At 40.6% G+C, this 21226-nt stretch overlaps 3 protein-coding genes and 1 pseudogene across 6 annotated transcripts; 1 reads left to right on the forward strand and 3 right to left on the reverse strand.

The window, feature by feature from the left end:
• Positions 1-858: 858 nt before the first annotated feature.
• LOC111797260 (kinesin-like protein KIN-4A) lies at positions 859-10481 on the forward strand. Of its 3 annotated transcripts, none has more exons than XM_023680215.2 (26): positions 859-1512; positions 2282-2428; positions 2536-2685; positions 2795-3048; positions 3334-3518; positions 3603-3727; positions 3905-3941; positions 4676-4767; positions 4872-4979; positions 5055-5180; positions 5270-5393; positions 5491-5603; positions 5780-5878; positions 5951-6064; positions 6171-6287; positions 6363-6443; positions 6655-6726; positions 6921-7014; positions 7160-7191; positions 7272-7369; positions 7448-7546; positions 7631-7852; positions 8191-8353; positions 9400-9570; positions 9649-9958; positions 10081-10481. In XM_023680215.2, the coding sequence occupies exons 1-25, from the start codon at positions 1396-1398 to the stop codon at positions 9859-9861; spliced, it is 3153 nt and encodes a 1050-aa protein (XP_023535983.2). In that variant the 5' UTR covers positions 859-1395; the 3' UTR covers positions 9862-9958; positions 10081-10481. The 3 variants fall into 3 exon arrangements, with proteins under 3 accessions (XP_023535983.2, XP_023535984.2, XP_086980875.1); XM_023680216.2 differs by having other exon boundaries at positions 10084-10481; XM_087124749.1 differs by having other exon boundaries at positions 877-976.
• Positions 10482-11141: 660 nt separating this feature from the next.
• On the reverse strand, positions 11142-14935 carry LOC111797596 (uncharacterized). Its single transcript, XM_023680650.2, has 2 exons — positions 14615-14935; positions 11142-11673 (listed from the first exon to the last, which is right to left on the reverse strand). The coding sequence occupies exons 1-2, from the start codon at positions 14750-14752 to the stop codon at positions 11305-11307; spliced, it is 507 nt and encodes a 168-aa protein (XP_023536418.1). The 5' UTR covers positions 14753-14935; the 3' UTR covers positions 11142-11304.
• Positions 14936-15131: 196 nt separating this feature from the next.
• On the reverse strand, positions 15132-17233 carry LOC111796464 (uncharacterized protein At4g06744 pseudogene; annotated as a pseudogene).
• Positions 17234-18729: 1496 nt separating this feature from the next.
• LOC111797617 (putative WRKY transcription factor 7) lies at positions 18730-20713 on the reverse strand. 2 transcript variants are annotated; one of them, XM_023680674.2, is made up of 3 exons: positions 19794-20713; positions 19559-19684; positions 18730-19278 (listed from the first exon to the last, which is right to left on the reverse strand). In XM_023680674.2, the coding sequence occupies exons 1-3, from the start codon at positions 20660-20662 to the stop codon at positions 19119-19121; spliced, it is 1155 nt and encodes a 384-aa protein (XP_023536442.1). In that variant the 5' UTR covers positions 20663-20713; the 3' UTR covers positions 18730-19118. The 2 variants fall into 2 exon arrangements, with proteins under 2 accessions (XP_023536442.1, XP_023536441.1); XM_023680673.2 differs by having other exon boundaries at positions 19559-19687.
• Positions 20714-21226: the final 513 nt, after the last annotated feature.

Consider the following 21226-nt stretch of genomic DNA (forward strand, 5'->3'; position numbering starts at 1 on the left):
TTAGTGGTGTCATTTAATAACCTATATTTAAAAATTATGTCAACTTCTTAATTTCTATAGCATATAAATTTTTCTGTCATTATTGCAAATATATTTGGATTTATACTCAAAATTAAAAAATAAAAAAGAAGTTTAAGTTATTTATTTTTTTTTTAAAATCAAAGGTGAAAATATGGATGTAAATATTATGATGCTATAAAATGGTTGAATTTAATATTTGGAGGAGGGGTAAAAGAGTAATTTTGAGAAGGGTGGAGGGAGGTTATGGCTGAAGACTCCGAAGCAAGGAGAAAGAAGGAAATACACTCCGAAGCAAGGAGGGAAAAAAATAAAAAAAGGAAAAGAAAAAGAAAAGAGAAATTGGAAGAGTGAAACTGGGGGTGGGCCCCACAGGAGTCTGACCGAGGGGAAAATGGGGTCCAGCTGGTTATAAACGATCAAACGCCATGTGAGTGTGGGATACCACCAGCTGGCTCTGTCTCATTTTTTTTAGTGGGACCTATTATTATTATTATTTATTTAATTATTTATTTTTCCCTTCCATCATCCATCCCTTGCCTTTTACTTCCTTCCCCCGCCGCCGCCGCCACCACCACCACCACTACCACCACAACCTCCTCCTCCGCCCCGTTCCTATGGGTTAGGCGCCACCACCGTGCGCGCGCGCGCGCGTATTGTAAGCGTACACGAACAGGACTGGAGTCCACATCAGGTGCACGTGCTTGGTTTACTGTTCCGAATCTCACTATATTCTCGGGGGGAGATATCGCGAGATGCTTCTACTCCATGATTCCATAATACGGATACCGTGCTATTGAAGAAAAGAAAACAAAATCCCTACGGCGGTTGTCAGCCTCACTCAGGACACAAGGGGGAAGAAGAAGAAGAAGAAGAAGAAGAAAAGGAAGGGCATTTCGGGAAAGAGGAGAACCAAAGTTTCACACACCCAACCGTCTGTGCTGGTGTGTAGTGAAGAGTAAGGAAAATGATAGTGGTTTGGTTGTTGTCCCAGCAGTTAAACTCTCTAGCTCTACAGTTATAACCCATAATACCCTTCTAATTCCTCAACTACCCCTTCTCCTCCTCCTTCTCCCTCTCCTTTCAACTATTTCACTTTCCTTCTTTCATTTTTTATTCTTACATTGTCTGAAGCTCCCATTTCCCTCCCCATAGCTTCTTTTGAGCTCTTCTGGTTGCTCTATCACTTTCTCATCCTACCCCTCCTCCGCCACTCTCAGACAATGCCAGCCGTGTTCCCTCAAAGATTCATCTTCCACTGCTAGACTCTGACGTGCATAATCATCTCTTCTTCTTCTTCTTCTTCTTCTGCTTCTTCTTTCTGGAATTTCTTTTCCCAACATTGTCTTTCTCCTAATCTCCCTCTGGCTGCTTCTTATGGAAGCTGGGGAGGATTGTTGCGTCAAGGTCGCCGTCCACATCCGTCCGCTCATCGGCGATGAGCGGCTTCAAGGGTGTAAGGATTGCGTCACCGTCATCTCCGGGAAGCCTCAGGTACTTTTCACACTCTCCCAATATGGATGTGGGTAGCTCCGACCTCTGGATTTGATTGTGGGGAGACGTGGGTAGAGGTGGGTAGAGGTAGAGAGGGGGATTACGTTCTTCTCAATGCCTACTTGCTTTAGGGCCATTTATTTCTTACCATACATTGGAGTTCTTTAATTTCCAGGTTCCGAGAGATCTAGATCTACTTCTGTAATGCCGTAATAGGCTAGATGGGTCTTTTTGTTCATTGACCCTCCTCTCAGATTCACCTCTGATTTTCACTTCGGCCGCTTTCCGATTCTAATTTGGTGGGGGGCAGTGGCTCGGGTACACAATCACTGTGGTAATATGGCGGCTGATGACGACGTTGTATTAAAATACTACTTAACCGACCCACTCCGTCTTGAAAGTTCCTTGGCCAAATTTCCCAATCAGGGAACTGAAATCATCACCCCGTCGGCATGATACTAATTTCCGGGGGCGGGATTTCTGCTAGTCTGATGGGTTCCCCCCTTTCTTCTTTCGAGTCAATTAACTTTCATTCATTTTTCACCTTAAAGAATTTTACCTGCGTTCTTCATCCATTCACCCAACGAAGAAGCCGTCATAATTACTTCGATGACCACATTTACTGTCCCTCTTTCATTTGTGTGTCAATTTAAGATCATAACTTTATAAAATGCATTTCATATACGAGTATACTCATGAATGTTCTTGTACGCGTGCTTAATTATGTTTTTAATTAGTGAGATTACATCTTATTTTGATTCTGGGGCAGGTACAAATTGGTTCCCATTCATTTACATTTGATCATGTCTACGGTAGCACGGGTTCACCCTCGTCCTCGATGTTTGAAGAATGTGTTTCTTCGCTTGTTGATGGTTTATTCCAAGGCTATAATGCTACCGTTCTAGCCTATGGTCAGGTATAGTAACTTCAGAGCAGTGCCGGTCATATGATGTCTCGTGCTATCCAGTCTTTTTTCTCGTGTCATACGTTTCTCATCTTAGTTGATAGTTTTGATTGATGCAGACTGGATCTGGGAAAACTTATACTATGGGCACAGGCTTCAGAGATGGTTGTCAGACAGGAATCATCCCTCAAGTCATGAATGTCCTGTTCAGCAAGATTGAAACTTTAAAGGATCAAATGGAATTTCAATTACATGTTTCCTTTATTGAGGTTGTTGTCATGATCCTTTCCTTGATGACTTCTTTTTAAGAAATTATTTGTTCTCCCAAACATTCTCAGTCCTTGTGCAAAGCTCTTACTATAATTTTTTATGGAAAAGATTCTCAAGGAAGAGGTACGAGACCTGCTAGATTCTTCTTCCTTTAGCAAAGTGGAGGGTGCCAATGGACATGTAGGGAAAGTAACTCTACCTGGGAAACCACCAATACAAATTCGTGAATCGTCAAATGGCGTCATCACTCTAGCAGGTTCTACAGAAGTTAGTGTCAACACATTGAAAGAAATGGCCTCTTGTCTGGAGCAAGGATCACTGAGTAGAGCTACAGGAAGTACGAATATGAATAATCAGTCGAGGTAAAGCTTCCAAATGTACAATCGAAGTTATTTCTCTCGGGAATAGAATGTCTAGGAAAAATTTTACATATCTCTTTAAGTTTCAGCTAGCCACCAAGAAAATTTATGGGTAGGCTTTGTGGCAAGTGTTAGAAGAACCTGTGTATAACATCATCAGATATGGGGGTCTTTGAGCCACGAATTAATGATGTTCTGAGTAGAATAATTTAATACCCTTTGGAAACTTAAATTAAATGAGAATCTTAGATACTGACTCTGTTCCTGAATTTTATGATCTGTCTATAGTCGCTCACATGCCATCTTCACCATCACATTGGAGCAAATGCGTAAACTAAATCCCGCTTTTCCTGGAGAAGGCAATATTGAAAACATGAGCGAAGAGTATTTGTGCGCAAAGTTGCACTTGGTAGATCTAGCTGGATCTGAACGAGCCAAGAGAACCGGTTCCGATGGTTTACGTTTCAGGGAAGGTAGGTGGCATGGTTTATCATTCATTGGTGTTCATTTCTTTGCATGTATTCGTTCACTCATCGTATTGTATTTTCTAATAACAGGAATTCATATAAACAAGGGTCTTCTTGCACTTGGTAATGTCATCAGCGCTCTTGGTGATGAGAAGAAGCGCAAAGAAGGGGTTCATGTTCCATATAGGGACAGTAAATTGACTCGACTCCTACAGGTTTGGTTTCCATGTAGATTGTCTTTTTTAACACGAGTACTGTTACAATTAGCCGTCCTCTTTTATAATTTTAATTGTGGAATGAGTTACTTGATAAAGAATCCCATTGAAAGATGAACCCAAGAAAATTGTTTTAGCCCAGAGAGTGAATCATCAAATTGTTTCTCCATTTTGCAGGATTCTCTTGGTGGTAACAGCAGAACTGTTATGATAGGTAAACTTGTAATCTTGGTTTAGTCTGAAGCATAAGTGTATCTCTTTCTTCTTTGTCAGATCCATCCTTTTTTTGTGTCATTCTCACCTAAGAAGCACATACTCTTCAGTTTTCGCTAGCATTTCCGTGTCTGTCAGATGCTTGGACACCCCGACACTTGTTCGACATGTATCGGACACTTGTTATCATAATGGATGTGTTAAACACTACAAAGTCAACATAGGCCCAACATTTGTTAAACATGTATCAGATACTGAATTTGAATAAGTTTGAGAGAAATGCATCAAACTCATTTTTTTAAGCATATAAGTGCATTAACCTATTGACTTTGTATTTTCTTCTGGTATAAAAGTGATGTATATTTTAATAAACGTGTCTTTGCCATGTCCATGTCCTACATTTTTAAAGAATGGCTTACCACAGTGTCCGTGTTTTGTCGTATCTGTGTCTCGTATTCGTATTCGCGTTTCTTAGCTTCCCACAACCTCACACATCTTCCCCCCATTGCTAGCTGAATTATCAGGGCATTTGTTGGTCAATATTTGAAATGAGTGCATCTTATTGCCTTACAATGGACCTTTTTCTCCACAGTTGCCGTTGAGCTTGATCTCCCATACCAATAGTTCCCTTCTTTTCCTTCTCCTGTGTCTGAAAATTTCATGATCTTTGCTATTGTTTGTTAAAAGTTATTTTTTGTATGTTCTTCCTATAATAGAATTGTTTTACTATCTTAGCCTGCATCAGCCCTGCTGATATTAATGCTGAGGAAACCCTCAACACTTTAAAGTATGCAAATCGAGCTCGCAATATCCAAAATAAGCCAATTGTAAGTATATGGAAACTCCTTTATTTGTCTTTTGGGATGATGAATACTATATTCTTTCTATAATGAATAGCCGGGTATATATCCTCTTCTTCATTGCGGACCAGGTCAACAGGGATCCCATGTCCAATGAAATGCTAAAGATGCGACAACAACTCGAATATCTGCAGGCAGAACTTTTTGCACGTGGAGGGTCTTCTTCTGATGAAATTCAGGTACATGATTATGAAACACTTTATAACTCCACATTTCATTTACAACATTGTGTAATTTGTGAAACATTGTAATAGGTTCTCAAGGAACGGATTGCCTGGCTTGAAACAGCCAATCAGGATCTCTGTCGTGAGCTTCACGAATATCGTAGTCGATGTAGCACTGTGGAGCAATGTGAAACAGACGCCCAAGTCTGTGCCCAAGTATGTGCACCCTCAACCTTTTCCTTTGCTTCCACAAATATGTTTATCTCCCAGAAAGTTTGTATGTGAACCTTGAATTTATCTTTCAGGATGGTATAAAATGCTCTGGTAAAAGTGATGGGCTCATAAATTGCTCGGTCAAAAGTGATGGGCTCAAAAGAGGCTTGCAAAGTATTGAGTCGCCTGATTTTCAAATGGTCGAAACCATGTCGGGTATGGCCTTATCTAAGCTTACTAGTAATATGTTGCTTTCCTTTCCATGTTTTGTTGTTTAAATAGCTTTTACTAATTATTGTTTCGAAGTTGGCAGGTGAGTCGCGTGAAATAGATGAAGAGGTGGCAAAAGAGTGGGAGCATACACTTTTACAGAATAGTATGGACAAAGAATTGCATGAACTAAACAAACGTCTAGAGGAAAAAGAGGTAAGTTTTGAAAGATGACAACGGCAGAAAATTTAATCTGTCAATTTTATGAGGTTAACAGAACTTATGAAGACGGTTTAGTTATTATATGTTAGAGTATGGAAATCTGCTTTTGTTTATGTTAAGCGTTTTTATCCTTCGGTATCGTTTTAATTTACATGTTAATGCCTTTGTAGACGGAAATGAAACTTTTTGGAGGATTTGACACAGCAGCTCTGAAGCAGCATTTTGGGAAGAAAATTGTGGAACTGGAAGATGAGAAAAGAACTGTCCAGGTTATCCTCTACTTCAGTAGAATCTTTATCATTTTTGTGCTGTAATTTTGCTCATTCTTTTCACTCCTGCAGCAAGAGAGGGATCGCTTATTAGCTGAAGTTGAAAACCTGGCTGCTTGTTCTGATGGTCAAACACAGAAACTACATGACGTACATTCCCAAAAACTCAAAACTCTTGAGGCTCAGGTGATTAAATCTCTCTCTTTTTAGAGAGCCTTTGTTTTCACATGAGGAAGAAATCCTCCAATATAAGTTCTAACCATTTTATTTTTTAAAATTTATTTATTTACAGATTCTAGAACTCAAGAAAAAACAGGAAAACCAGGTTCAGCTACTAAAGCAAAAACAAAAAAGTGATGAAGCAGCAAAAAAGTTGCAGGACGAAATTCAATTCATAAAGGCTCAGAAGGTAAACCCTTTATTAATCTTGCGTATTTTCACTTCTATTCTTTTCTCTCCATTTGCTGAGCCTTGTAACTCGAAGGTTCAATTACAACAAAGGATGAAACAAGAGGCAGAACAATTTCGACAGTGGAAAGCGTCTCGTGAGAAAGAGCTCCTCCAGGTAACTCAACTGCCAGAATCTGTGTTCTCATCTTAGTTTTACGTTAGAATTATTATTGTGATCTGTTGCCAGAGTTGGTGTGACGGTGTTACTTTTTTTGGCTGCAATATTTTGAAATGTGTTTCATCTCATTATGCATTACTCTTTGCTATTGAATGGATCGACTATGTTTCCTTGTATCTGTTATTCACTATTTTGTTGACAACTTTAGCTACGAAAGGAGGGCAGGAGAAATGAATATGAAAGGTACAAACTGCAAGCTCTAAATCAGCGGCAGAAAATGGTTAGTACATCTTGCTTCCTTATTCATCATCCATCTGTCCAATTTCCTTCAACTCTGGCCAAATACGTTTATCCTAATGATTACAAGGCTCAAATGTATTGAATGCTTGATTATTATCTCGCAGTTTGGTTCTGCATGTAAAATTTGGCCACGTTTCTTGCCATCTATCATCAATATACAATTACTTGTTTCAGGTTCTTCAAAGAAAAACAGAGGAGGCTGCAATGGCCACTAAGAGGCTGAAGGAACTTCTAGAAGCTCGGAAATCTAATGGTCGTGAAAATTCAGGTATTTTCTTACTTAGAGTAGAGCAACTCTTGTAAGGCAATGCAAGGTGTGTAACTTGACAATACCCTGTTCGTAGGGGAACTGTTTTCCTGCTTGGACCATTTAATTGATTTAAGACTCGATTCTTTTCTGTTGATTTTTTCAGGTATTACAAATGGAAATGGAATGAACGGGCAGGTACTTTCTGGGCTGTTTCATTGCTTCCCTCCCTATTAAGTAGGCTCAATCCCGTTTCTAATGGAAATTTCTCTTTCTAGAGCAATGAGAAATCTCTTCAACGCTGGCTTGACCATGAATTGGAAGTGATGGTGAACGTGCATGAAGTCCGTTTCGAATATGAAAAACAAAGCCAAGTGTACGTGTCATACGAGACCTTACATTGTATTATGAGTAAAATAAAATGTGAATATATATTGATTTTTCTGCAATGCAGGCGAGCTGCACTTGCGGAAGAGTTATCCATGCTGAGGCAAGTGGATGAGTTTGTTTCAAAGGGCCTCAGTCCTCCCAGAGGGAAAAATGGTTTCGCTAGGTAAGCATTGTTTTCAAACAAAATAGTTCACCTTCTAGGTTCTCACATAAAGAAGTGGATAGTATCTAATTTTTGCATGATCAGAGTGTCCTCTATGTCACCAACCGCAAGAATGGCCAGAATAACATCACTTGAAAACATGCTAAGCATATCCTCAAATTCCCTTGTGGCGATGGCTTCACAGCTTTCCGAGGCAGAGGAGCGAGATCGTGCCTTCACCAACCGTGGACGTTGGAACCAATTGCGCTCCATGGGAGATGCTAAGAATTTGCTTCAATACATGTTCAATTCTCTTGCTGATGCACGGTAATTATTCTGCTCCTGTCACCGATATTTTTTCTCGGATTAGAGATACTCATTCAATTTCTTGGATCGTGAGTTCATCTTCTTAGAACATGTGAATCGGAACTAGCATTACATCTTAAGGGTACAATTGATACCCAAAAAGGGCAATTCAAAAGAAAATTTTTGGAAATTTTGGAGCTATGCAGCCGCCATTTTTTCCTCCGTGGGCCTGCAAGTTGAAATTGGAATTTGATGAGAATTGATTGATATTCAACCTTTTCCATGTATATAATCCTTTTTAAATCAGAATATTCACTTCTCTACCTAATTTTATGTATCACTTTGCTTGTTATTTACAGGTGCCAATTATGGGAAAAGGAACTAGAAACAAGGGAAATGAAGGAGCAACTGAAAGAACTTGTGGGACTGTTGCGACAGAGTGAGACACGTAAAAAGGAAGTAGAGAAAGAGCTAAAATTGAGAGAGAAGGCTGTTGCAATTGCATTGGCTTCATCTTCACCGGTGAGTATGACCATTACAAGAAATCCTACTTTGGCTTGCTGAGTGAAGGTCTATATTTCTGCTTAGTGGCTAATTTGGTACGAGTTCGAACTGTTCAAGCTGGAATATGAATAAACGCAGATACTTCATCCGTCGATGTTGAAGTTATAGGACCAAATCAAAACCTCTTTTATTAGAACCATACTTTGGCAAAAGCTGTGAAATATTTAACGAGGTGCATGGACAGTTATAGAAATGGCATAGAACCTATGACCTTTTTGTGTAATAGTGTGAGATCCCATGTTGGATGGAGAGGGGAATGAAGCATTCCTTATAAGGTGTGGGAACCTATCCCTAGGAGACACGTTTTAAAACTATGAAGCTGACGACAATATGTAATGGGTCAAGGTGGACAATATCTGCTAGCGGTGGACTATTACAAATGATATCAGAGCTAGTCACCGGGTGGTGTGCCAGCGAGGACGTTGGGCCTCCAAGGGGGGTGGATTGTGAGATTCCACATTGGTTGGAGAGGGGAATGAAGCATTCCTTATAAGAGTGTGGAAACCTCTCCCTAGCAGACACGTTTTAAAATTGTGTGGCTGACGGCGATACGTAACGGGCCAAAGGGGATAAATTCTACTAGCGGTGGGCTTGGGATGTTACAAATGGTATCAGAGCTAGTCACTGTGCGGTGTGCTAGCAAGGACACTAGGCCCCCAAGGGGAGTGGATTGTGAGATCCCACGTCGGTTGAAGAGGGGAACAAAGATTCCTAAATGTGTTTTCAAACCGTGAGGCTGACAGCAATATGTAACAGACCAAAGTGGACAATATCTGCTAGGAGTGGACTTGAGCTGTTACAAATAGCATGCAAGAAAACTTGAAACTTTTCGAGTCACTGATCTAGTAATTAGTGGTAGCTTGAGATCTATATTCAATTAGTGATAGAGGGGACACTACCCACATCTAATTCCTAGCTTTGCTTGATCTTGCCATTTCATCCCTCATCTTTCTTTGTAAACATAATTAGAAATCTGTCTCATTGGTGACTTTGCTTATTTTCAGGTCCATCATGAGCATGAGAGTACACCACCTACGTCGAGACACTTTGCTGATGAATTGGGAGGTTCTTTGTCCCCACTGTCGGTACCAGCCCCGAAGCAACTCAAGTACACAGCAGGAATTGCCAATGGTTCCGTTAGAGATTCTGCAGCATTCCTGGACCAAACACGAAAGGTTACGATTTTCCCCATTCATTTACTGTCTTAGGAGTTGAGCTCACATTTTTCTTAGTAGGGTCTGCTATTAATGCAGATGGTACCAATTGGAAACTTATCAATGAAGAAGTTAGCCACTGCCGGACAAGCTGGAAAACTATGGAGATGGAAGCGAAGTCATCACCAATGGCTGTTACAGTTTAAATGGAAGTGGCAGAAACCATGGAGACTTTCAGAATGGATCAGGCATAGTGATGAAACAATAATGAGATCAAGGCCTCGACCACATGCTCTGCCTGCTGGGATGTGATATTTGGTGGTTTTGGGTTTATTGTCCCCCAAATATCATTTTGACTTTCAACTATGATACCACCTTATATCACGGGAACAAATTGGAATAAGTGCAGGTACTCTTCTTGATTTTAAAACCAATTGGAGTAAGGTTAAAATTCTGCTCATATTCCTTAATGACTTCTGATTCATCCATTTGTATCTACTTGAAGCTGACATGATCTTTTTCCAATGGCAGCAGCTGAAGTCAGAGTTATATGATCTCTGCATTTTCTTCAATGGAAAACCATTTTGGTAGATTTGTGATTTTGGATTCTTTTTCGTTGTGGTTCACATTTGAAGCATCTTGTAAAGCTTGTGTGGATGCTACAAAATGGGTCACCCGACTAGCTAAGAAGGCCGCAAGTGCGGGAACGAGGCGAGCATAGATACAACGGATAGATAACTCGCTGAAGATAGTTTTCTAATGTTCTTTTCCACCCTCCTTTGTATATCTTGTCAATAGCAAGAAAAGGAATGCAGGAATACACGTATGGAAAGTTTTTTAGTCATTTGGTTTTTCTTTGTTTTGAGGACATTATTGATTTGTTGAGAGGAACTATTAGGTCGGAGGAGAGAAAAAAAAAAAAAAAAACAGAATTCTTTTCTAATATGTTTTGACTTTCTTGTGTGACACTAATCTTATTACTTGATATGACTGAAGCTTTGTAAATGTATTTGTATTGAAGCAAAAGAAGTATCTTTGAATCAAAAACTTTATAAGGTCTACTCAAGTCTGTTTGAATCTGTTCCCTGTTCTTTCAGATGAATAGGAGACTGATATGACTGAAACCTAGCTATTGAACAGATGAATAGGAGACTGATATGACTGAAACCTAGCCATCAGTGAAGTAAAATTGAAACATTTCTTATAAGAGTGAAAATTTATCTCTAATTTTAAAACTGTGAGACGGATATTTGCGTCCCTCTAACAGATCTTCTCTAAAACAGTCAACAGATCACCAAATATACTGACTCCGAGTTGCTAGTAGTAATATTGAATATAAACACAATCTGAGAGAACAGTTGATCAAGTATGTTAAAACACGATTTGAAAGGGAACATCAAGTATGTTAAAACACGATTTGAAAGGGAACAAAAGGGAGTTATGAGGATGGACGTTGCCCCTTCCAAAATGAAAACTTTTGAATCCAAATGATCTTTGCAAATCATATTGATCATGTTTATACTTTTCTTCTCACTTGTACGGAGGAAGATGTTGAAAGCTACTCAAGGGAGAACCCACTTGCAACAATCGGCTACATCGTTTAAAACCTTAGCTTGACTAGCATTAACAACAACTAGGGGCGTGCCAACATAAAAGCAGCTGCGCCATGTACAAATCAAAAGACACAAATACAAGTTTTGGAGGATTCTTTTTCGCCAGGTAAGACAAGAATGAAGATTGGTTCCCGAATACAAGTTAGATCCGGGCACACCAATATGCATAATGCTCATCTTTGCGATGGTTACTAACAAGACCCCCACATTGCAAACAAATAAAACTGCTCCCGTCTGAGAATGCATCCATAACAATTTGCATCCTACCAGTTTCTGCCAGAATAGAATTACCGTGAGCATCCACAACCAAAGAGCCAGATATGTCATTGTTACTATCTGTAGGTTCAGGGTTCAGAGGTTGGGCTTCAGCTATGGCACACTCTGCAAATAAAGAAGCTAGTTGATCAACATCGGCAGTCTCCTGAAATCGGGTTCTGTACAGCTCACGGGCACGGTGCAAGGATTGAATGACTGCTGCATCCCCACCTTGGGTTCTCATTGCCATTACAACCTGTTCAAACATGAAAAACAAGGTGCTGAAAGCTACTAACAAAAATTGTAGTGCCTAATCTTTCCTCTTAACAGATTATCTCATATGCCCCCCACCCATGATTTAACCATGTTGATTGAGGCATCTGAGCTGACTACTACAACTACATAAATGTGTATTATCCTTTCCTCTAGGTTCTAAAAGCTACGAAACAATATAAGTTTACCAACGTCTGTCTCAATCGGCATGGGGTAGAAAGCTCATGGTTATAATAAGTAATATACAATACAATTGGTATTCAAAGAAGAAAAAAAAAAAAAAAGTAAGATACAATTAATAAATATAGGTTGAAAACACATTTAGATCAATGAACAGAAAGTTCTAACACATTCCAATTTTTTGTTGGTTTTAAAACAACGTTGGCAAATAAAACCCAAGTGTCGTTTTTTTAATTCTTTTTGAACAAGAGACACTCTACTGTAGGTTTTTAGTTCGGAGAAATAGACCACTGCCTCTTGACAACAGATTTATGAGAATGCCGATTGGAATTTAATTTACAACTTGATTTTTTTTATGAATATTTAAACTTTCATGGAGAAGAGAATAACTATTACAAGGGCATACAAAAAGAGAGCCTAAAAAAGGAAGGCAAACTACAAAAAGGGCCACCAATCTAGAGAAATAAACCCTAACTAACAATTACAAAAGGATTTTGTTACTGAAGCTCACATGGCATATAGTCTAACAGCCCAAACCCACCTCTCGTGGATATGGTCCTCAACCTCAAAGTTTTAAAACGCATCCACTAGGGGAGAGGTTTCTACACTCTTATAAAGAATGCTTCGTTTTCCTCTCCACCGATGTGAGATCTCATAAATCTAACCCCCTTGGGGGCCCAACGTCCTAGTAGCACACCGCTCGGTGTCTGACTTTGATACCATTTGTAACAGCGGAACCACTAGCAGATATTGTTCTCTTTGGACATTCCCTTCTGGAATTCTCCTCAAGGTTTTAGAACGTGTCCACTAGGGAGAGGTTTCCACACCCTTACAAGGAATGTTTTGTTCCCCTCTCCAACTGATTTGGGATCTCACAATCCACCTCCCCTTGAGGGCCCAGTGTCCTCGTTAGCATACTGCTCAGTGTTTGGCTCTAATGCCATTTATAACAACTCAAGACCACCGCTAGTAGATATTGTCCTCTTTGGGCTTTCCCTTCCAAGCTTCCCCTCAAGGTTTTAAAATGCGTCCACTAGGAGGAAAGGTTTCCACACCCTTATAGGATTGTTTGGTTTCCCTCTCCAACCGATGTGAGATCTCACAATCCAACCCCCTTGATGGCACACCACTCAGTGTTTGACTATGATAGCCCACCGCTCGCAGATATGTCCTCTTTGGGCTTTCCCTTTCGAGCTTTCTCTCAAGGTTTTACAACGCGTTTGCTAGGGAGAGGTTTCCACACCCTTATAAGGAATGCTTCATTCCCCTCTCCAACCGATGTGGGATCTCAAATATCGAATCTAACAAAGAACCAGACCTCACTTGGAGGTCTCTCAAGCTCTCGAAAAAATTCTATTATTCCTTTCAGCCCAAAAGTCTCCACATAATAGCACATACACTAGCTTGCCACAAAAAAACTTCCCTTTTTTGCAGAAGGGAATTTGACTACAGCTTGCTTAATACAATCATTCCAACACACCAAAATATCAATGACAAAAACATCTAAGAGAGAGAAGTGGCAGCATTTCAGATTCTCTTAAGATCGGCAAGACTTGGGAGCTGTATGTAAAATGGAAACAGATAAAGGTAGACCAGCCGTTTCTGTATATATATATATATATGAAAGCGGATTCTGTAAATATTAGAAATAAATGGACTTTCACCACTTGAAGGTCAATGACAGAGATTTCAGGTCAATAGTTGGTTGGTTGCCTGGTACTTTGAGCAGTCAGGGTAGTCGGGGACTCGGGAAGGTCATTTTCAGTGATGGAAACCAAGCAAGCTATCTTTAACATCGAGCATGAAAAGGCAAAGGAAGGTGATGGCTTCATACTTCTTACTTGTTAGAGACTTGCTTGAAAGAAAATAGGGACGTAAGAAAGGTTACTCTTTGGGAGGTATCCTAAGAATTCTATAAGAATAACATCATAAACTAATTCCTACAGAGGTAAATACTACTATGATCCACAAAAAACCTACTCTACCATAACTGGGGTGCGTGCCGCTTTTATTTTTGTCAGTGCTGTACGACGAAGTTATTGGCCGTTACATTTATCACAATTGGGATATTTTTTTCAATTTATTTATTTCAAGTACAACCACTAAATGAAGCATTTGAATTGAATGAGATTCCTCTTCTTTCAGGCACTTGCGTTCTGCGTTCTCATTCCTCACCCTTTTTTCCTTTCCCTTTTGTATGTGTGTGGGTGGGTGGGGGTGGGGATTTTGCAAATTGCCTTCCTTCTTGAGCTTCAGACCTTCCTGTGAGTTATTATTACTATGAAAGATGTGCCACTCTAACTTCAGGATTGTATTTCCAGAGATGGAAATCAAGCAAGCTATCCTTAACAATGAGAATAAGAAAGCTCCAGGATGTGATGCCATTTTCTAGTCTAGCTTCAAAGAAAATTGGAGTCTTTAGCAGGTGTTTTAATAATTTTGTGAAAAAATAACAGCGAAACCCAACTACTAGAAATGAACAGATGACAATTATCTTCTGAAAATTCGGCTTGACAAGTAGTTGAAGTCTTTTACCAATGGTTCAAGCGAGGAGGAAAGCCCTATTGGCGAATTTTCAATCCCCTTTGGCAACCGGAACTCAACTGAAGTGATTTAATTTACAGAATCAAAGAAAACCCAGAAGCTAAATATAAATAAGACATCGCAGAAAAGTTTCGAAAGAAGAAAACAGACCATGAATTCCAAGTGAGGCAAGTTTTTTTTTATTTTTTCTGTAAACATACCGCTTGGAGGGCTTGGGTAGGGTTTCGTTGATCGATGAATTGCCGAGCCAATGTGAGCAAGTCGCGAACAGAATCGCCTTCGCCGGCTCTATTTGACGCAAATTCAGTCTCCATCATGTCCGACTTCGAACAATCCATAGTATCATCGGCAAATTTACCTTAAGAAATCCAGGGCACAGTTCCTTTTTGATTGATTATCGGTTTTGTAATGGAAATATGCTTCCAAATCACATCATCGCTAGATGGTTCTAGCAGATTCTATAAGCACCCCCAGGGCTCTCTCGCTCTCTCGCGCGCGTACTCGATATGTCGTGGCGCAACGGAATTTGGGATTTTATTTATATCATAATTCGCAAAATTATTTCTAACAATTGGGAAAGCACTGTTTTTTATTTACTCTTTTTGTAATTAAAATAGAAAATAAATTGAGCAGAAATTAAATATGAGCTCATGTAATATAATTAATTAATATTTCAAGTATTTATTTATTTATTTATTGAATTAAACATTTATATCATGTGTTTGATAAATTAAATACTGTAATTAGTATTCGAAAACAATGATTTATAATAATCGATACCTAACCCGAAGCACTAATGCCAACATAGTGGGAAACAACAGAAGTTGGGCGCGCGCCCGCCCATGCACAAATTTTTTATCTTCTGCCCCTATGCGCTGCTCTTCGGAAGGTTAGAGACCCGCAAAGCTTCCACAGCATTTTCCATGGTGGATCCGCCTCTTTGCGCTCCGGGGATGTTTATTTTCGTGACAGGTATCTCTACACATCTGCTTGATTAGCGTTAAACCACAATACTAATGCCGTAGTCCCGACGGGAAATGTTCTGAATTAGGGAACGATAATGAATTGTAGTGTATAAATCCGTTTCCCCTTGCTGTGGGGTTGATGGAAGATGTAACTGAGAATGTTCTTGGAATTACAATTGAAAAACACAGACAATGCGCTTCCGAGATGAGGCTCGGAATATATAAAACTAGGGCAAATGTGGCCAGTATTTGGGAATGAAAGAAATTGGGGGATTAAAAGGGGGAAGCATGCAGGGCATGAAAGTGTAAGACCACATGCGAGGGCAGATTCTCGGAAATGCTAGGAATTTTGCACATTCAACAATTGGTCTCTGGAAAGGCAGATCTGGAATGCAATTGTTCCTAATATTTAATATACCTCTTCCTATCAACATCCGACAAAGAGGCCCAACAACTGTGAAATAATTGTCCGACAAAGATAGATTTACCAGATTTCCAAGCGCACAAATGACTTCCGGCACCATACCATACAGTAGATTTCCTGCGAAATTCAACTGCTCCACGTTCTTTAGGCAACCCAGGGAAAAGGGCAATGGTCCTGTTAGTCGATTGCTGCCGGCATCAAACACGATTGCTTCGTCAAGTGATCCTAACTCATAAGGCAGACACCCTGATAGTGAGTTGTTTAAGAGAAGAACCTCAGTCAGAGATGACAAAGCTTTTACTATGCCACCGGGAATTGGACCACTGAATTTATTGTTGGCTAATGTGAGGTAGAGAATATGGGTGGTGGAAAGACTGTCTGGGAGACTCTGCATGAAATTGTTGTTGTTGATGAGGAGAAAATCAAGGTCCTGGACGAAGACTTGAGGTGGGACTGACCCAGTAAAGAAATTGAACCGAAGGTCTAAGAAGGTGAGGCTGTTTAGACCAACAACAGCAGCGGGAAAAGGACCAGACAATCGGTTGTTGCTCACATCAAGCTCGTATAGGTAAGGGAGCCTGGTAATGTTTGTGGAGATGGTGCCTGCAAAATTGTTGGAATTGGCATGAAAAACAGCAATGTCAGGGAGCTGATCGAGGAAGCCATCGAGGGATGGTGCACTGAGTTGGAAACCATTGAAGTCAATAGATGCGACCGCCGTGGCAGATTTGTTGTCCGGTGGGTTGTCACAGTAAAAGCCTTTGTATTTGCATATATCCGATCCAACCCATGTTTTAGTGATTCCTAGAGGATCCGAGGTGATAACTGACTTGAACTTTTGAATCACAGGGTACACCACTGAAAGCCTCAGGTCTTCAAATATCAAAACCTCTGCTTCAACAGGCAAAAGAGATGATGGCTGAGGAGTTATCGCTTGCTTACAGTGAGACCAGCCGTGATCACAGCCTTCTACTTTGAAATCTTGCGTTTTGCTGTCGCTACTGTTGGCTATGGCGTGGACAACCAAAGAAGAAAGCAGGTTGAAGAACAGAAACAGCAAAACTCTGCCAGGTATTTTACTCATTCTTATCAACCCAACAAATTGTTTGCTCTGTAGTTATTCAGAACTCTATAAGCATAGAAGTAAAAATCAGACCAAGTTCATAAACACAGCCTGTTTATATAAGAAACTAAAAGTTGGCCAAAAGAAGAGGGAATGCTGTAAACCTCGTTAGGTTCAAGCAGAGCAGGTATGGGTCTGCAAATAGGCACAAAACCAAAAGCTGAAAAAAAGATAAGTTACAGTACAAACGAAAGATCCCAACTTTACAACAAATGGGTCCAATACTTGAAGTCCCAACCAACACTGAAAACAGAAGCCAAAATGGTAATGATATAAAAAACTATAATGAAGCGTGGGAATGCACAAAGACCACCATCCCAATAGACGCTCATCAGATTGAAGATATGACATGACAACTTCATCTTCTAATCTGCCTTCTTACATATTGATCTGCCTCTTTAGTTCTATAAAGTGAACTCGTACGGGTCTGATTAAATTATAGGATTTAATTTGGCATTCGGACCATGATTTGTTAAATCATTATATTTATAAGATCATACATTATCCTCTGAGTTGTAAAGAACAGCAGTCTTGTATTGAAGGATCGGGATAGGTGCTACGGAAGTCAACTATTTTTCTTTATTTTGAAGTCACTTTTCTGCCCATTGGATTCCATAATCTTAAGATGATAAATATGATTGCGATATTTGGATACAGCTCGGCATCCGACTTAGTGGAACAAGAACTCAATGTCTTGATACACATTAAAAACCAGCTCCTTTATTGTATTCTTTTTGAAAAGGCATAGACATGAGTGACGATTTAATTACATCCATAATGAAGACTGAATTTTGTCAATTGCAATGTGATTGATGAACCAATCATAGCCATTAAAGATCTATGCAAAACTTGGCCTTCCAATTGGGCTTCCCATAATCAATAAGGAAGATGATATGATATGGATTATACCCTTCAAGTGGCTTCAAGTGAAGCCACGACACTTTTTCTTCCTAACTTTCTATTAAGGGGAGTCTACATTCTTATGAGAAATGTTTTGTTCTGCTCTCTAACAGATGTGGAATCTCATAATCTATCCCCCTTTTGAGGCTTCGTGTCCTTCCAGCCTTCCCCGTTCTAACTAATGTGGGATTTCAAAATCTACTCTCTTTGGAGGCTTAACGTTCTCGCTGGCACACTGCCCAATGTCTGACTCTAATACTATTTGTAATAGCCTAAACTCACCGCTAGTAGATATTGTCCTTTTCGACTTTTCCTCCTCAGCTTCCTCTCGAGGTTTTAAAATGCATTCACTGGGAAAAGGTATCCACACCCTTATAAGTAATACTATTGTCCTCTTTGAGTTTTCTTTCAAGACTTCCCCTCAAAGTTTTAAAACTCATTCACTAAGGTGAGGTTTCTACACTCTTATAAGTAATACTTCATTCTCATCTACAACCGTGTAATGTCGACAATGTCGACATGATTGATGGGCAGATAAGGCCACAGAGAATTAAAAGGATCATGGATAATTCTCTCGCCCCATATGGGGTTTGGGCCAACGCCAATGAGCCCAAGGAAAGTGAACCTCAGGGATGTGAATAACTCAAACCACACGTCGGCAGTGCAGAGGGCGGACACAGAATCTCTGCCTTTCTGTATTCAGATCTGACCACCGAACTTCTCTGCAAACGACAATCCAAAAACCCCATTGGATTGAAACGGGAAATTTACGAAGAAGAATAAAAATTGGGTGGAAATGGGAATTGGGAAGGAATAAAGGTGGGATTTTTGTCTGTTGTTTATACAAATAATAAAATAAATCCACCATGCAATCCAATATGATAGAAAAAAGAAAGAAAAAAATGGTGAAGGAATAATAATATTGGAGAGCATAAGAAAGTTTATAAAAGAGAACAAAAGGCCCACTAGTAGCGTGACTCAACACCCACCAAATCCCACCGTCCCATGCTTTTCCTCTCTCCCAATCCCACACCCTTCAAATTTCCAAATCCCAAGAAAACAAAAACCTTCATAAGAGAGGGGACACACAGAGAAGAGGAAAACACCAAAGGGGGCGTTCCTAATTTTCTATAGACAGCACAGCACAGCACAGCGCAGCGCCGCGCAGCGCAGCGCACCTACTACTAATCTTCTTGGAGGCGGTGCTCAAGCCGCAGCGTTGACCATTGGTTCCCTATAATTTTATTTATATAATATTGATGGAGATCTGTGGGCGTTGGATGAGTTGACTATTATGACGATTCCAGAACAAGCGTTGCAGGTGTTTCGGTGGAGTGGGCGTGATTGTGATCGTTTTCGTAAGTTACAATCAGCATTGTTGGATCGTCTAAGGCACGTTCTACGTGTTTCCGTGCTGGACAGCCTCTCAGACTGCTACATTTGTAATATCCCCTGTTCATTTACCAAAATAACCTTCGTCAGTCCTCCCTTCTACTCCACCCAAACCCATTCCCCCACTTTTAATTTATTTGCTTTTTGACATTATAAAAAAGGAAAACAAATCATACACTACACTCTTTTCCCGAATATATTATTATGCTTGGGAAACAACGGACTACAAAGGTCAACGAGTTGTTATGTTCTGCCCCACTAAATGACCGAGTTCTTAGAACGAGTTAACTTCACCACACACTCAACAAACGAAGGAGGATCCGAAGTAAAAGTTACACACCTTGGATGGGGAGAGCCTTTAATGGGTTTTTGGCCGTACTTTCTCCAGGAGTAATCGTCCGGTGGGATATCCGCAAGTTTCGAGCTCACCGCGGGAACTCTGATGACTCTTTTTATCCTGTTTTTCCTGCTAAACCAAACAAGTTTCACAATTCAATGACTAATCTCATATAGTCTAAAACCCAATTCAGAAAATTTTGTATGGATTTTTTCTACTATCTGTTGCAAGGACCAACCTCTTCTTAGAACAGTGACACCGACCGGAGGATGAGGCACACTTCATGGCGGAATCGTCCATAGAATTGCATTTTCTCTTTAGCGAGGAGGTTGAAAGTGGGGGCTTTCCGGCGGAAGAGACCTGGGACATGTGGGTGAACTGGAACCCAGATGACATAGATGGCTGTAAGCTTTCGGTGTCTCCGGTTAGCGATGAAATATAGGAATTTGCAGCGGAAATCGGGGGCGAGGCTACGAAGTTGATGGTGGTAGTCGGATCTTTTCTATCTACAGACCCATTTTTTAGTACCACCGACGAAGTATTTTGCTGTGCTTGGAAAGTATTCGGTGGATGAGAAGGCTGATGGGGGTTGTTGTGAGGCAGAGGAGGCAAACGCACAACAGAGGAGGGCGTGGGGCAATAAACCTTAAAAGCAGAGACTGATTCCTGTTTCTTTACTTGAACCTGAGGGGCTGATGACGAACTCGGATCTTGGTGCTGCAAGGGCTTGACCTTCGGTGGAGGAGGCGGGGGGGGAGTATGAAGAACCGGCGCCCTTCTGAAGCGGGCATGGCCGGTTCTATTCCGATCGAGCAAAGAAATGACCTTCTTGAAATTGCTGACGACGGAATCGGCGACGGCATCGTATGGAGCGATAGCATTGGGAGTAGTGGAGGTGGAAGAATCGTGTTGGGAGTGGTGTTGATTAGGGGTATGGGACATCAACCGGAGGAAATTCTGGACGCTCTGAATCCCAGCAGAAGCGGCTTCTTGAACAGCAGAAACAGCGGCATTTTCTTCCAACTTGGGCGTGAAATTAGTAGCGGTGGTAGCATCCCCAAACCCCACCATGAGCTCCACGGCCATGTTATTGTTGAGAAGGAGCATATGAAATGAAAGCAGAGGAGGAAGGAGAAGAGTATTTATACTGAGAAAGAAAAAAAACGTGAAATTGTTAGAAAAGAGAGAAGGAGAGGGAGGGGATTGGGAAGAAGAAAGTGGTGAAAGAGAAGAGGAAAAAGATGATAAAAGAATTGGGGGAAGGAAAGGATTGGAGTCAAACTGATGCCCTCACTATGCAAGGCATCGGGCAACTGACCGGTTTGATTCTGGTCGGTCTGCCGTCAAACACTCCAACCAATTAGCAGGCTCCACGTAAGAGAAATTGTCAGTACATTTGACTCTTCTGTTTAGGAAAGGCCCATTTACAGGGTGGGTTTCAAATTTGAGTGAGAGAGAGAGAGAGAGAGAGAGGGAGAGAAAGAAAGGTCAAAAGGGTGAGAATAGCCGTTGGATTAAGGAGGAGCGGGTAAAATCTGGAAGAGATAGAGATAGAGAGAGAGAGAGAGAGAGAGAGAGAGAGAGAGAGAGAGAGAGGAGAAAAGGACAAGATATTATTAGTTGGAGACAGTGGGATAGAGTTGACCTTTAATAGCTTTTAATGCAAAAGTC

This window comes from Cucurbita pepo, chromosome 6 (genome assembly GCF_057944985.1).
Source record: "Cucurbita pepo subsp. pepo isolate OVF chromosome 6, ASM5794498v1, whole genome shotgun sequence".
NCBI lineage: Eukaryota > Viridiplantae > Streptophyta > Magnoliopsida > Cucurbitales > Cucurbitaceae > Cucurbita > Cucurbita pepo.